A 17,029-nucleotide genomic window follows, 5' to 3' on the forward strand; every position below is an offset into this window, starting at 1 on the left:
GTTTTTTTTTTCAAAGTTATGTTTAAATGAGAAAGGTCTATAATGGGTAAACTGTCTATGCCTGTTACCCAGCCTGATACAAGAGAACTATATCTATTAGACATATATGGCTGTACATCTTGCCCATTTCCTAAGAATATGGCATCACTGAAGAAGAGGTACATACATGTAAAAACTGCCTAGAAGCTGAAGAAAACGACCTGTTCATACTTCTTTACTTACACCAATACCAATAAACCTATTCTTCATACAAACATGTTTGCAGCCATTTTTGCTACAGTACCTACAGCTCAGAGATGCTTTTGTCTGAATCCTGTTGCCCTTGGGAACAGTTTTACTTCCTTCTAACTCAAAATGTGTACAATGGGCTCTAACGGGAATGGACAGATTGGTGTCCTTCTATTACGGCTGGAGAAGAGATGAGTTAGGCACAGGAGTCAGCTTACATCTCCCACTGGGAAAAATGTAAGCACAAAATGATTCTAATTTAATTGATATTAATTGCCCAAGGAAAAAATGGGTAATTGTTGGGAGAGAGAGAGAGAGAGAGAGAGAGAGAGAGAGAGAGAGAGAGAGAGAGAGAGAGAGAGCAAGAGATCAAGAGAGACAAATGCGGACAGGCACAGACAGATAGAGAACTCAATTTGAGGGATGGAAAATATAAAGGGACACATCACAGCAAATTAAGTGTTCTACCCATCAATGCTTTGGCAATGGAAGTACTATGGTATTGCCTGGATTTTTATAATGCAGTTTATCTGTAAGTGACAGAGAAAGAGAAACAAAGTTGACAGGGCATTAGGATAAAATGAAGAATGCCATTGATTTCGATAGTTATTGAAGTGAGAATAAAGTGACTTAACCAGGTTCTGGGAATGAAGTTGCCCTTGGATTGCTTTAGGAGGCTGTCAGAAAGGGGATTAGTCTATTGCAAGTGATGCAAGTAAAACTGATTGCTAGGTTGTGCTTCCCTGCTCAGCCACTGGGAACATGCACTCATATTCCACATGCTCTGTAGAGTCTCTGTCTATTTGTGGGTAAGCTCAGCCCACTTTTATTAGTTTTCCAGATTAAAAAAAAATAAGCAATGAAACTCCTGCCTGGTAAGTCAAGCACCCATGATTTAGAGAGACATAGACAAAAATATCTATATCTCATCTTTCCAATATTGAATTTCCTGGTCAGTTTTAAGCTCATATCATGGGAGTCATGGAGAGAGTGTATTAGGCAGTTAATCTATGGAAGTGATTCTCAACTTGCTGCCCATTGATGATGTTGGCTTGCAATGACTCTAATTCTAAATAATGGTGACCATCTCAATCCAGGTAGTTTTAGATTTTCTGAATTTGTCACAGAAAATTCCACATTCCAGAAAACCTCCAGTTCTGAGCAGCCTTTGTTCACTCCACTCTTTTTAAATTTAATTTTATTTTTTACTTATTAACTTTATATGCCACTCACTGCTTCTCTCCTGGTCATGTTCCCCCCTCCCCTTCTCTGAGCAGGTGCCCCCTCCCAGGTATTCTCTCACCTTGGTGCTTCTTCTCTCACTGAGGTCAGATAAGACAGCCCAGATAGAAGAACATATCCTACCTTCAGGTAACTGCTTTTGGGATAGCCCCATTCCAGTAGTTTGGAACCCACATGAAGATCAAGCTGCATACCTGCCACATATGTGTGGGGAGGCCTTGGTCCAGCCCATGTATGATCTTTGGCTAGTGGTTCAGTCTCTGAAAGCCCCAAGAGTTCAGGTTAGTAGACTCTGTTGGTCTTCCTGTGGAATGCCTATCCTCTTTGGGGCCAGCAATCCTTCCTCCTATTCTTCCATAAGAGTCCCCAAGCTCCATCCACAGTTTGGCTGTGGGTGTCTGCATCTGTGTGAGTGAGCTACTGGGTGGAGCCTCTCAGAGGACAGCCATGCTAGACTCCTGTCTTCAAGCATAACAGAGAACCATTAATAGTGTCAGGGATTGGTCCTTGCCTGTGGGATGCATCTCATTGTTGGTCCAGTTATTGGTTGGTCATTACCTCAGTTTCTGTTCCATTCCCTCTGCCTGCATTTCTTGCTGACAGGATAAATTTTGGGTTGAAAGTTTTGTGGGTGGGTTGGTGTTTGTGTCACTCCACTGGGAGTCTTGCCTGGCTATAGGAGGCCTCACATCTCTCTTATGGAAATTCAGCTTTAAAGCACTTAATTTAAATTCTAAAAGACAGTGAGTTTTTCTTTAGCTAGATACATTTATATTAACATTTAACGGTTTTATTTCTTTTTTTTAAATTTATTTTTTATTAGGTATTTTCCTCATTTACATTTTCAATGCTATCTCAAAAGTCCCCCATACCCACCCCCCAAATCCCCTACCCACCCACTCCCCCTTTTTGGCCCTGGGGTTCCCCTGTACTGGGGCATATAAAGTTTGCAAGTCCAATGGGCCTCTCTTTGCAGTGATGGCCGACTAGGCCATCTTTTGATACATATGCAGCTATAGACAAGAGTTCCGGGGTACTGGTTAGTTCATGTTGTTCCACCTATAGGGTTGCAGTTCCCTTTAGCTCCTTGCGTAATTTCTCTAGCTCCTCCATTGGGGGCCGTGTGATCCATCCAATAGCTGACTGTGATCATCCACTTCTGTGTTTGCTAGGCCCCGGTATAGTCTCACAAGAGACAGCTATATCTGGGCCCTTTCAGCAAAATCTTGCTAGTGTATGCAATAGTGTCAGCGTTTGGAAGCTGATTATGGGATGGATCCCTGCATCTGGCAATCACTAGATGGTCCATCCTTTCGTCACAGCTCGAAATTTTGTCTCTGTAACTCCTTCCATGGGTGTTTTGTTCCCATTTATAAGAAGGGGCAAAGTGTCCACACTTCAGTCTTCATTCTTCTTGAATTTCATGCGTTTAGCAAATTGTATCTTATATCTTGGGTATCCTAAGTTTCTGGGCTAATATCCACTTATCAGTGAGTACATATTGTGCGAGTTCCTTTGTGATTGGGTTACCTCACTCAGGATGATGCCCTCTAGGTCCATCCATTTGCCTAGGAATTTCATAAATTCATTTTTTTTAATAGCTGAGTAGTACTCCATTGTGTAAATGTACCACATTTTCTGTATCCATTCCTCTGTTGAGGGGCATCTGGGTTCTTTCCAGCTTCTGGCTATTATAAAGAAGGCTGCTATGAACATAGTGGAGTATGTGTCCTTCTTACCGGTTGGGACATCTTCTGGATATATGCCCAGGAGAGGTATTGCAGGATCCTCCAGTAGTACTATGCCCAATTTTCTGAGGAACCGCCAGACTGATTTCCAGAGTGGTTGTAAAAGCTTGCAATCCCACCAACAACGGAGGAGTGTTCCTCTTTCTCCACATCCTCACCAGCATCTGATGTCACCTGAAATTTTGATTTTAGCCATTCTGACTGGAGTGAAGTGGAATCTCAGGGTTGTTTTGATTTGCATTTCCCTGATGATTAAGGATGTTAAACATTTTTTCAGGTGCTTCTCAGCCATTCGGTATTCCTCAGGTGAGAATTCTTTGTTCAGCTCTGAGCCCCATTTTTTAATGGGGTTATTTGATTTTCTGGAGTCCACCTTCTTGAGTTCTTTATATATATTGGATATTAGTCCCCTATCCAATTTGGGATAGGTAAAGATCCTTTCCCAATCTGTTGGTGGCCTTTTTGTCTTATTGACGGTGTCTTTTGCTTTGCAGAAGCTTTGCAATTTTATGAGGTCCCATTTATCGATTCTTGATCTTACAGCACAAGCCATTGCTGTTCTATTCAGGAATTTTTCCCCTGTACCCATATCTTCGAGGCTTTTTTCCCTACTTTCTCCTCTATAAGTTTCAGTGTTTCTGGTTTTATGTGGAGTTCCTTAATCCACTTAGATTTGACCTTAGTACAAGGAGATAGAAATGGATCAATTCGCATTTTTTCTACATGATAACCGCCACTTGTGCCAGCACCATTTGTTGAAAATGCTGTCTTTCTTCCACTGGATGGTTTTAGCTCCCTTGTCAAAGATCAAGTGACCATAGGTGTGTGGGTTCATCTCTGGGTCTCCAATTTTGTTCCATTGGTCTACTTGTCTGTCACTATACCAATACCATGCAGTTTTTATCACAATTGCTCTGTAGTACAGCTTTAGATCAGGCATGGTGATTCCACCAGATGTTCTTTTATCCTTGAGAAGAGTTTTTGCTATCCTAGGTTTTTTGTTATTCCAGATGAATCTGCTGATTGCCCTTTCTAATTCGTTGAAGAATTGAGTTGGAATTTTAATGGGGATTGCATTGAATCTGTAGATTGCTTTTGGTAAGATAGCCATTTTTACTATATTGATCCTGCCAATCCATGAGCATGGGAGATTTTTCCATCTTCTGAGATCTTCTTTAATTTCTTTCTTCAGAGACTTTAAGTTCTTATCATACAGATCTTTCACTTCCTTAGTTAGAGTCACACCAAGGTATTTTATATTATTTGTGACTATTGAGAAGGGTGTTGTTTCCCTAATTTCTTTCTCAGCCTGTTTATCCTTTGTGCACAGAAAGGCCATTGACTTGTTTGAGTTAATTTTATATCCAGCTACTTCACCAAAGCTATTTATCAGGCTTAGGAGTTCTCTGGTGGAATTTTTAGGGTCACTTATATATGGGTTTTATTTCTTATACCTTGGCTTCAGAATTACACTTTTGAAAGAAAATCAAGGTTGTAATGGTTGGTAGTGTTATACTTCACTTAACAGCCTTGTTTTTCACAGATGAGTTCTGTATTATATCAGAATCTTTTTCTCCCTGTCTATTCTCATACATCTGAGAATGTATGAGAATACATACTGCATAGTCCAGGATGGCCTCAAACTCCCAACTTAACTCTCTTACTCTCTGCAGTCCTGTATGTGTACCAGTATGCTTGGCTTTCTTCCCTTTTTTAATATCATAGTCTGGAACTACTCACTGCTTATACTCTCTTTCTCTGTCTCATATTCTCTGCCATTCATCCTAGTTGTTATGCTAGAACTTTTCATCTTAAGATAATGATGTTGATGGGAGACATTAGTTCAAGTGCAGGGCCTGCATCTGCCTATGCTCTTGTTATACTCTATGTCTTGTGAAATGGGCATTCCTCTTAACTTCTCTGCCTTCCTTGAAATTCTTCCGTCCAATCTGAAATACTTTTGAAAATGTGAATGTGAAACTAAGGAAGCTTTTAATTTTAATAATACAAACTGATATTATAAATTTGGGGTGTGGAGTGGAAGACTACCCAGGAGGAGAAGGTGGTAGTTAGGGGAGTGAGAAATGAGAACTCTTTAATGAATCAATGTGCATCCTTGGGAAAGTCATTTGGCTTACTGACACCCCCCCCCCAGTTTGCTTATTTGTAAATGGAGGGCTACTACTTTTCATACAAACCTAAGAAGATTTCTGAGCACTGCACATGAAAGAATGGGTCCAGAAAATGTTGTGATGATGATGCTGGTAGCTGTTTCCTAGCTTTTGCTTTTTCCCCATCTGGTCTAAGCATCTTCATTAGGAAAGAAGTCCATCATGGGGCACTGACTGTGCTTTTCATATTCTTACAAACGCCAACCTAACAAGCAGATGCATTACCTCATTGTGGTAAAGCATACCCGACTTCTAACAGCAATTACTCAAACCAGTTCCATTCTTTCCCCCACTAGCCTTCAATCCCTCGCCACATCTTTCTTTCATTCTCTCAACTCTCAGGCCAAAAAGCCTCATCCTCGGGAGACCAGATCCTGGTAATTTTTTTCAAACCCTAACATTCCAAAGTAAGCACCTGCAATTTATGATCTCGACTCCTTCCTGCACAAAAACACACAGCATAAAATACATATGTATCAAGAAGGGAATTGTGATGGAGTAAAAACAGAGCATAATACTGGGAAAAAAATAACTAGATTCTGGTGTGTCTTATGTACCTCACTAGCGTTTACTCTTGGGTAAATAACTTCCTTCTCATACTCACATCTGAAAAATGATGGGGGAGGGTAAGCTAGCATTGAGTGGTCCCCACATTCTGGTCTAGTAATCATCAGATCAGGTTTCTGGTTCCGGTGTGTCTGGTTACTGTGACTGGGAAAAAAAAGCACTTCCTGCTTTACTGAGCCAAACTCACCCATATGTAAAGCCAGAAGTCCAAATTAAGTGATTCATGAAAGTTTCTGCCAATCTGGGAGTTTGATGATCTTTTAAAAAGAAGTTCATTAAGCAAACATGAATTGTAACACTACTCTGTGCCAAGCACTATTTGATGATGCTTATAAAATCACTTACAGCTAGATTCTGAGACCTCCAAATACAAGTGATATTTGCTCCTGTTGGTCTCCAGAATTAGCATTATAGTGGTCTCATACAGGTAGTCCCTGACTCTTCCTGTGATATGGGTCCCCAATTTTCAATATCATTACTTATAACTCCAAGCAGTGGTGTGAATCAGAAGTTTCTGAAACATTCTGCCATCTGCTTCCTAGAGACAATTAACAGTGCTTTCATCAAGCTGCAGTGTGCACTCTTGTTGCGTTAGTAGAGAAACTAGCCAGACAGCAATGGCAGGTTAATGTATTGGAAAGGAAGTGGTTGATTTTTGACAGAGGAAATCTGGGAAAGCCATTTGTGAACTGGACTGAGGCTACTAGCCCTGGGAAGCCAGTATGAATCTAAGATTACTTGTTCCAAGGGGAATCTGGAAAGGCCCATGCACATGCATATGTGTGTGTTGTGGTGTGTGTGTGTGTGTGTGTGTGTGTTCCTTTCCAGAGAAAAACTTATTTTGAAATATTTCAGAAGATGAGATGCTTTCTCTGCTGTATCCAGTAAGGGATGTGGATGAATTTTTGGTAGTTAGTTTAGGTGTAAGTGCTGCTGGGGTGTAAGTGCCTCTTGGTCCTTTCATGGGAAGTGACCCAGTGAGGGATATAGGAAACAAAAATAGGCAATGTTTATCCTACCAGTTTCACTTTGGTATTTCTGCAAAAAGTACACACATGGTTGGTCACTCTAAATCAAAAGGAAACATCTTAAACTGCCCTCTTATGTCTTAAATAGGATAAGGGGCAAGTCTATGACTTGTCTTACTCTTACTTTATAAAATAAACTGAGTCACAAAGTCATTCAGCTGGGTCCTCAGGGACTCTTGGGACAGCCTTACTTTCAGACTTCCTTCTCATAACTGGTTCCATGTTATATGTCAAGCATTGTAAGCTAGCTAGCTAGCTGATTAGGTTCCATTTGGGTTGCCATAGCAGTCACTAATTCAATTCTGTGACTTTTCTACTGCAGCCTAGCGACTTAGAAGGAAAGGATGATGGAAAGCAATATCTCACAAAGACCCAAATGACATTTGAGAGAACGATCTCCTCAAGAAGCAAGATCTGTACAGCATACCTGTGAGTCCCAGGACCTGGCAACCTGATGAAAATAGGCCAGTGGAGCCTACATCATAACTTGATTTTTTCTGCTGTGAACCATCTAATCTCTCCATCCTTGCACAGAAACCCCGAGACCATGAGGAACAGCCTTACTATGGTAGGCACCTTCTGGGCCTTCCTGTCCCTAGTTACCGCTGTGGCCAGTTCTACCAGTTACTTCCTTCCTTACTGGCTGTTTGGATCACAGCTTGGAAAGCCAGTATCTTTCAGCACATTCAGGAGATGCAACTACCCTGTGCGGGGAGATGGGCACAATCTGATCATGGTGGAGGAATGTGGGCGCTATGCCAGCTTCACCGCCATACCAAGCCTGGCCTGGCAGATGTGCACGGTGGTGACAGGTGCTGGCTGTGCTCTGTTGCTTCTGGTGGCATTGGCTGCTGTCCTAGGATGCTGTATGGAAGAGCTCATCTCTAGAATGATGGGGCGTTGCATGGGAGCTGCACAGTTTGTAGGAGGTAAGACTGTCCCAGGGATGGAGGAGAATGTGGAGATTTGGGGTGATAGAAATTTGGGGTAATTTGGGAACTATGATATTATGGAAAAATACACTCAACTCTTTTACTCTGTTTGAGTCCAAGGCCATGAATAAGAATTTCCTTGAAATTCACAGAAAAATAAGATAGCAGATAGAATTGATATTAATGAATTTGTCTATTTTTGACACTTAGAGGATGTCCACATAATAATATTGTCTAAAATAGATGTTAATGTAGAAGAGAAATGAACAATGATCAGTAGAGGTGGGTGATGAGATAAAGGAGAGCAGACAACAGACACGAAAATACAGTTGAGTGGGAAGAATACATTCTGGTTCTATAGTGCAGTATAGAGACTGGAGTCAATAGCATTTAATTATCTAAATATATAAACTCAATGAGAAGATCTTGAGTTCTTCTAGATATGTGTCAATTAACAATAAAATAATACCAAACAGAAAACATATTTCATTACATAGTTCAGCTTAGTGCATAGTTACAATCTATGCAATATAACAGTTCTGAATGTAGCGAAGTTAATAAAAATGACTATTATTCATTTTGCCTTCAAATAACAACATAATACCCTAGTATATTACTACCCCCACATAAAGGTGAGGTCTATGAACTTTTCTCATTAGTAATTATCTCAGAGGATAATGATCAGATAAACATATACACAGCTGCTAAAATACCATTTATCCCCACCAATGAAATATACCTCTAATAGTAAGATGCTATTTATTATCTAAACAGACAACACATGACTACTTTTTGGTCTACAGTCAAGGCTAGCCCCATCTGGTAGCCATTAAATAAGTTTACCCAGATTTTTTGTGGCTCTGATCTACCCTATTTTGTGTTTTCCTTTATTTAATGCAGTTGTCCTAGGGTTCAGGTAGCGGGAGGGTGGTCTAAAAAAAGCAAAAGGCAAAGCTGGACAGATTCCAAGAAGGCAATGAGATTAACTTAATTTCAGCCAAGAATAAAAGGTAAGTTTAGATAGGCAAATGTATGTAAACATTTGCACTATTTTGTATGCTTCCATGGGACATTATTAAAAACTGCTGGTAAAACTCACTGCTGAAGCTTGTTGATACAAGTTTTGGACTCCTCATCCACTCCATTCATACTATTTCTATTAGCATCACAGTGTGGTGAGAAAGGCTAGGAGACGTGGATTTCACTTGTTTTATGACATGGACCTATGCAAATGATATGAATTTTTCTATGCTTCATTTCAGCTGAACATATTCCCTGGAAATATGATTCATATCTGCATTTTTGCTTTTCTCTCCAATGTCTGACTGCATTTAGCTGTTCTTGGAGTAAGATTAAAGTAATTGCATCAGTCCATCATTACAATCTTACTCCAAGAACAGCTAAATGCAGTCCTATATCCTCTTTCCCATAAAGGGCATTTGTTATGTCTGGAGAAACTGTAGTTATTAAAATTCAGGAAAAGTGCCACTGAGAAACCCCTTGCTTTCTAGTTCCCTCTTTATTCAGATTTACTGCAAATCTTTCAGATTAGTTGTTATTTTATTTGCACGTATGTCTTAATTTTTCTACTTTTTTTTTTCAGATAAAGATTTCCTAGAGAAAATCTGGTTGATTTCTACAGTAGTATCAACTAGTTACTAATTTCTCATGGAAAGTTCCATGAGTATTACAAACCAGCTGTTGGCTCACTTTTTACCTATATTTGTGGGCACACTGAAGTTAACCCACCATGTCCTTGAGCAGATTTCTTCAGAAAGTAAAACTTGACTGATAAGAGATGTGGTGTTTGCTATCTGTTGGGACAATGGGAACATATGAGACTTGGGTTGTATCATGACAGCATTTCTCTGTGTAGTCCTGTCTGTGGAACTGGATCTGTCAACCAGGCTAGCCTCCAACTCATGGAGACCTGCCTGCCTCTGTCTCTTGAGTGCTGGTATGAAAGGCATACATCATCATGCCCCACTATTTCTAGACTTTTTCATACCTATTATGTCTGAGCACCCATCACTTCTATGTAACAACTTTGCTTCACTTGGATTTCTAAGAGCATCCAGATGAAAGTTAGGAGGCTGGAAGGGGTAGAAAGGGGAGGACAGTAGCAACAGCATCTATAAAACTGCAGTATTAGCAACTTCTCCTCTAAGCCCCCTCCTTCTTTGGAGCCCATTTGAAACTTTTATATTTAAGAATCTCTGTATAAAGCATCTTTGCTGATCTCATCTAAAAGATCTAGAAATTTGAAGGGAAATGTTGAGGCAAGATGTAAAATGATAATGGAGATTTTGACATTTCCAAGCTGTCTGGAATAAAACTTTGCTAAGTGACAGATATTGTTTGAAAAGAAGTAAAAAATGAATCACATTTGGGCCTCAAATGATTCTGTCAACCTATGTTCCCTAAGACACTTGTTCATAGGAATATAGTAACCACATTTACATCTAGGTAAGTGTCTTTAAAATCAAGAGTGAAGTGGTATCTTCAGTAGTCTTAGAAAGGCAAATGATGTTAGACGAAATGTAAAAAGCTTCTACACAGCTAAGAAAACAATCAGTAGATTATCAGAAAGCCTACAGTATGAGAAAAAATTCTTTGTCAGCTCTACTTCAGACAGGGAGGTAATATCTAGACTATACAAAGACCTGAAAAAAGAAACACACATATACACACACAGATAATCTAGCAATCAATAAGATAGGACCAGGCAGTTCTCAAAAGAAGAAACATAAATGGCCAATGAATATTTTAAAGTGGTCAATATCCTTTGCAATCAGTTAATGCAAATTAAAATTGATTTGGGAGTCTATCTCTCCCAGTGACAAAGGCTATCATCAAAAAATACAACAAGAAATTGATGAGAATGTGGGAAGGAGGATAGACTGCTGAATCTACTATGCAAATAAGCTTAGAGGTTTGTTTGTTTGTTTGTTTTTCTCAAAATCTAATAATAAGAAATACCATATGAACTAGCTATACTAGTATTGAGCATACACCTACAGGACTATAGTTCTACTTCAGAGAGTGTACATCCTTGTTTGTTGCTGGACTTTCTTCATGATAGTAAGAAAATAAAATCATTTATATTCCTATCAACAGATGAATTGGCAATGAAAATACCGGTATGTACACACAACAATATTTTACTCGACTGTACTGAAAAAATGAAATACTGAAAATTTGGGAAAAATAAATGTATTATGACTTTACATTAAGTGAGATAGCCCAAATTCAGAAATACAAATGCTGCAAGTTCTCTCAGATGCAGATTCTAGCTTTTAATGTATATATATTCATATGCTCGGGTAAGCGCGCACGCGCGCGCGCGCGCGCACACACACACACACACACACACACACACGGATGTAGATCATGAAATGAGAAAGAAGATGACAAGAAGAAAAAGAAGAGAAGAAGTGGGAAAGAGGTGCTGAATGATGGAAGGAGGGAGGGCTAGTGAACACATGTGACCTGGACTATCAGAGGTGGAAGGGTACAAGGTTGGGGTACAATACAAGAGAAGAATAGCATACAAAGTTCAACATCAATTATATTTGAAGACACTTTAATGAAACAGAATACCTTGGATGCTAGTTTAAGGAGAAAAAGAGTAAGGATATGTTGTCAGGATTATCCCCAGACAGAGAAATGATATTGCAATAGACTGCTAGACTTTTGCAGTTTCCCTGTTTGTAACTAGCCAGAAAGCAGCCATCCAAACCTCCTTTATGGAGACTGGTGACTGTTAAGGTTGTATTCCATGGGAAAGAATGGTGAGGAGTACTTTGGATTATCAAATTTTCTAGGATTCACTTTGCATTTGATCACTGCCATCTCTTCAGAGTATTTGAGTCAGACCCTGAGAGAAAAAGGCTTCATCAGTGGCAGGAAAGCAACCATGGGCAGTATTTGTAGCTCCATGGATAGTAAACAGACTGACATACAAATAGATAGATAGACAGAAAGATAGATAAATAGATAGATAGGTAGATAGATAGGAAGGTAAAGAGCTGTGGGATTCGATTTGTGCTTCTCGTGCAGTCAGGGGAAATTGATTTTGTTCCCTAAGCCTGACTGCTTCTCAGCAGCTAGTGCATTAACCGAAATACATCAGGGGAGGAGCCAATTTGTTTCAGGTCTGGATTATCTCTGCCAGACCCCAAACCACTGAAGAGATGGAAGATCCATTAAGAAATCCCTCCTCCCCCTGCCTGACTCTTGTTCCATGGTCTGGCAGCTGCCCACAGAGATGAGTGGTGGGAAGTGGGAGAGACAGGAAGAAATAAAGAGCTGCTGGCCTGACTCATACTCAGCAAGGTGACCTGATGGGGCCCCTGGGTCCCATTTGCTCCACCTGCAACTGATCCAGTTGGCCAGGCTAGGGTCCAGAGGGTCTTCCACTGGGGCCTCTGTGCCCTGTTCCAACCAGTGAAGGAAACATCTGGCCAGGAGATTATTTCAACACTGGGGATGCTGAGGTTTTCAACCAGCTGGCTCTCAGTCCCCAAGAAAATGATCATTATTCCCATTCCCCCATGTATATATATGTAAGATGTTTGTGAATTATCTTTTCTCTTCAGTGAGAACTAAACAAAGAGGGAAAAGGTGAGAAGTAAATGTAAGGGACTTCTTGGCAGGCAAAAAAGTGTAAGATGTTGGATCAGGTTACTTGAGGAAAGCCAAGAATCTTTCTAGAACAGAAAATGTATTGGAATCACCTGGAATGCTGAGAAGAACATGAACTCTCCAAGTCTCCAGTTTATTTTTCCATTTTGATATATGCAGCAACAGGTGGAAAGCTGTGTGTTTTTTAAAAAAAATATTCCCAGTGGCTCTGAGGTGGATGGAGTCTTTCCAAAACCCAAAAGCAACTCATTGCCCTGGACACATACTTTTTGTTAAAGGCATAGAATTTAACAGATTAAAACAGTCACCAGTGCATATCTATGTGCTCTGAGCTGAATCAGTGTTGGCACTGAAGGCAGATAACTGAGAAATTGATCTCAGGAATGATATCATCTCTGAAAACTGTTATCTTTCAATACATGTGTACAGTATTCAGTGGCCCAATCAGGGCAATGAAGATTTCCATCATTTCAAATATTTTATCAGTTACTTTGGGTAAAAATGATTCATACCACTACCTTACTTATTTTGAAATGAAACATACAGTTATTACATTTATTGTTAACTTATTACCACACTAGCATACAATAGGGCATCAGAATCTATCTAAATGTAATTCTACAAGTTTGTTCTACACCAATTAAAAGAAAATCACTAACCTATCTTGAAATTATAAATATCTTCTGATGTTTTACCAGATTTTGTGCCATTTATTTTTCCTATGCTGAGAATGTATTTAAAAAGCTGCCTTCTGTTTGTTAAATAATACTTGAGGATGTTTGCCTACTAGTCAGTAGTCACAAGAAAACTGAAGTTTAGGTCCTTAAAGTACCTTTTACACTCTATTATTTTGTCTGACTCCCCCCCCCCCCACACACACACTCTGTGGATGTCAAGGGACAACTTGAAAAACTTGGTTCACTTACCCCTCCCTTCCACCATGTGAGCCCTGAGCATTGAACTCAGGTTGGCAGCTTAGCTTCAAGTGCCTTACCTGTTGCATCATCTGAAGAGTCCACAAATGTTTTCTTCAATTTTCCTTGTTTTCCTTTTTAGAAAGAAATTCTATTGGGTTGATTTGCAGGACAGAGTGTGCACCACACCCATATGAAATACCTATGGTGTTTGTTGATTCACGTAGATTCGTGATTGCTTCAGCTATGACCAGGGCCCTGGTGATCTACTTTACACACACCCTCTCAGGGTGGTTTAGTTTTAAACATATACTACAAGATGTCTCAAACATGTGCAATCCAGAACTACAGTAGTACAGATGATGCCGAAGCATTCTGCATACTGAAATCTCATTCTCAGGTCTCCACTGTAAAAGCTTTAAGCATGATTACAGTACAACCTAAAAGTGTTTAAGGAAATTCTCTCCCTTTTGTTCATAGAATTGTTTCTTTCTGTAACCATTTCTTCCTGAAGATATTTGCTCATTGCTCAAAGGCCAGATCCAATTCAATGCCTCTATGTGAAGATTCATTGAAATTTCACCATCTCTAGCTGATACAAACTATCCTATAGCATTGACAGAGAATATCAGGGCAAATGAATGGGGGAGGAGAAGTAGAAGGACTATATATATATATATATATATATATATATAGTTGTAGAATCATGTTTTCTAGAGTAATGCTTTGCTTGAGGTTGTTGTGAGAGAAATGAGCTGAACAAGTTAATAACTCTGAGCACCAACTTTGTGCTTGTTCAGAGTAGTCCACTCACTGGGCACAGTGGAGCACGCATGTAGTCCCAGTCATTTGGGAGGCTGAGACACGAGGATTGCTTGAGTGCAGGAGTTCTGGGCTGTAGTGCGCTATGCTGATCTGGTGTCTGCTCTAAGTTCAACCTCAATATGGTGACTTTACAGGAGTGGGAGATCACCAGGTTGCCTAAGGAGGGGTGATTCACCCCAGGTTGGAATCAGAGAAGGTCAGAGTAGTCCACTCAAGCCCCATAACTATCTTGATTGGAAAGGCAGGGGACTTGATGATAGTGGTGGAACTTGTAACAACGTGGCTGTTCACTTACAAATGGGGAACAAGGATGAAGCAGTTTTGTAATATTCAGTGAAATGGCTAATAATTGTCAGAAATAAGCATCAGACACCGACCTATTGGGGAATATGTACTGGAATGAGGGTTTTATAGTTGTTGGGCCACAGGAAATAGTTATTCTGGGTGACTAGGGAATCTGAGACAGAAATATAATGTACTTGGAGAGTTTCATGCTGGTTGAGATTTACCACCTAAGAGGGTTTGTTTTGATGTTTCTGTTGCTGTAATGCCTGAAACTGATCAATACAGGTCTCTGTGTAGTCAGTGAAGGGAATTCTAATTACAGTAATACATTTTGTATTAGCAGCTATGTTAGATGGGGAACAGGTGAAGGGACATGAGATGGTGAGATGATGGTCCATTGAAAATTATTTATCTAGAAGGAGAGAGGAGTGATAATCCTACCCTCCAAAAGTCTATTTTTTTTCAAATGAGACTAAGCTGGAACAGACTACTACTACCTCCATGTCTTAGTCAGGGTTTCTATTCCCGCACAATCATCATGACCAAGAAGCATTTGGGGAGGAAAGGGTTAATTCAGCTTACATTTTCCACATTGCTGTTGATCACCAAAGGATGTCAGGACTGGAACTCAAGCAGGTTAGGAAGCAGGAGCTGATGCAGAGGCCATGGAGAGATGTTACTTACTGGCTTGCTTCCCCTGGCTTGCTCAGCCTGCTCTCTTATAGAACCCAAGACTACCAGCCCAGAGATGGTCCCACCCACAAGAGGCCCTGCCCCCTTGATCACTAATTAAGAAAATGCCCCGCAGCTGGATCTCATGGAGGCATTTCCTCAACTGAAGCTCCTTTCTCTGTGGTAACTCCAGCTGTGTCAAGTTGACACATAAAACCAACCAGTACACACCACTACTACTATTTCTTCTCCTTCACCTTATTCTCCTTTTCTTTCTTCTCCTTTTCCCCTTTCTTCTCCTTCCCCTACTTCTCTGTACTGGCTAGTTTTGTGTCAACTTGACACAGCTGGAGTTATCACCGAGAAAGGAGCCTCCCTTGAGGAAATGCCTCCATGAGATCCAGCTGTAAGGCATTTTCTCAATTAGTGATCAAGGGGGGAGGTCCCCTTGTGGGTGGTGCCATCTCTGGGCTGGTAGTCTTGGTTCTATAAGAGAGCAGGCTGAGCAAGCCAGGGAAGACAAGCCAGAAAGGAACATTCCTCCATGGCTCTGAATCAGCTCCTGATTTCTGACCTGCTTGAGTTCCAGTCCTGACTTCCTTGGTGATAAACAGCAGTATGGAAGTGTAAGCTGAATAAACCCTTTCCTCCCCAACTTGCTTCTTGGTCATGATGTTTGTGCAGGAATAGAAACCCTGACTAAGACATCCTCCTTCTCCCTTCTTGCTTCTCTCTTCTTTTTCTACTCTTCCTTGTCCTCCTCATTGTCCTTGTCCTCCCATGATACCAGTACAGGCAGAGATTTCATGGTTAGAAAGGAAATAAAAGTAGGAATTAGCAAGAACAAGCTGTAATAATACAAATCAGAATGACAGCTTACATGTGGAAGGCCTAGGACTTGAAACTAGATCCCCCCCCCCACCCCTGTTATCAGGTAGCCTGCTTTTACAACTATAATTGGTTTTGCTTTGTTTTGTTTTATCTTTGTTTGCTTGTTTGTTTGTTTTTGGTTTTGCTTTGTTTTCATTAGTGTTGCTATCAGAAACAGGTACATCTAAATCACAGGGAGGGTTTTTTTTTTTTTTTCAGTTAAACAGGGAAGGTTTACTGAATGCACACCCCATGACAGAACAACCAGGGCAACAGCTGAAAACTGTATGCTAGACATTTCTTAGGGTAAGCTCCATGAAAAACAACAACAACAACAACAACAACAACAACAACAAAACCCACAAAGAGCTCATGCACAAGGGCTGGAAATGCTGCCCTGACTCAAGCCATTTTAGACTTTAGTTCATATTGACCTTGAATTTGAAAGGTCTTATGTGAAACATATAGATGTGGAAATTCATAAGATTAACAAACCTCGTGACTTATAGAACATAGCAGGGTACATGGTCAGCATAACCCTGCTCTGAGTCAAGATTTTGTTTCATTTTGTTTTATATCCATGACTGGAGTCTTAGTTAGGGTTTTACTGCTATAAACAGAAACAATGACCAAGGCAAGTCTTATAAAAACAACATTTCATTGGGGCTGGATTACAGGTTCAGAGGTTCAGTCCATTATCATCAAGCATGGACGCATCCAGACAGACATGGCACAGGCACAGCTGAGAGTTCTATATTTTCATCGAAAGTGTGCTGGTGGAAAACTGACTTCCAGGCACCTAGGGTGAGAGTTTCAAATCACAGGGAGTTTTAAGAATGCATATTCTTGAGTTGGAGAGATGGCTCAGTGGTTAAGCATACTAACTGCTCTTCCGAAGGTCCT

At 40.3% G+C, this 17,029-nt stretch overlaps 1 protein-coding gene across 1 annotated transcript in view; it reads left to right on the forward strand.

Moving 5' to 3' along the window:
• Nucleotides 1-7,530: 7,530 nt before the first annotated feature.
• The window catches only part of Lhfpl1 (LHFPL tetraspan subfamily member 1), a 39,571-nt gene continuing 30,072 nt past the window's right edge, over nucleotides 7,531-17,029 (forward strand). Inside the window, exon 1 of the mRNA XM_021153962.2 lies at nucleotides 7,531-7,913. Coding sequence (XP_021009621.1) covers nucleotides 7,532-7,913 — 382 coding nt within the window. The 5' untranslated portion in view covers nucleotide 7,531. The remainder of the gene's footprint in view (nucleotides 7,914-17,029) is intronic.

Source organism: Mus caroli, unplaced genomic scaffold (assembly GCF_978045245.1).
Source record: "Mus caroli unplaced genomic scaffold, Mus_caroli_1 scaffold_5, whole genome shotgun sequence".
NCBI classification, from domain to species: domain Eukaryota; kingdom Metazoa; phylum Chordata; class Mammalia; order Rodentia; family Muridae; genus Mus; species Mus caroli.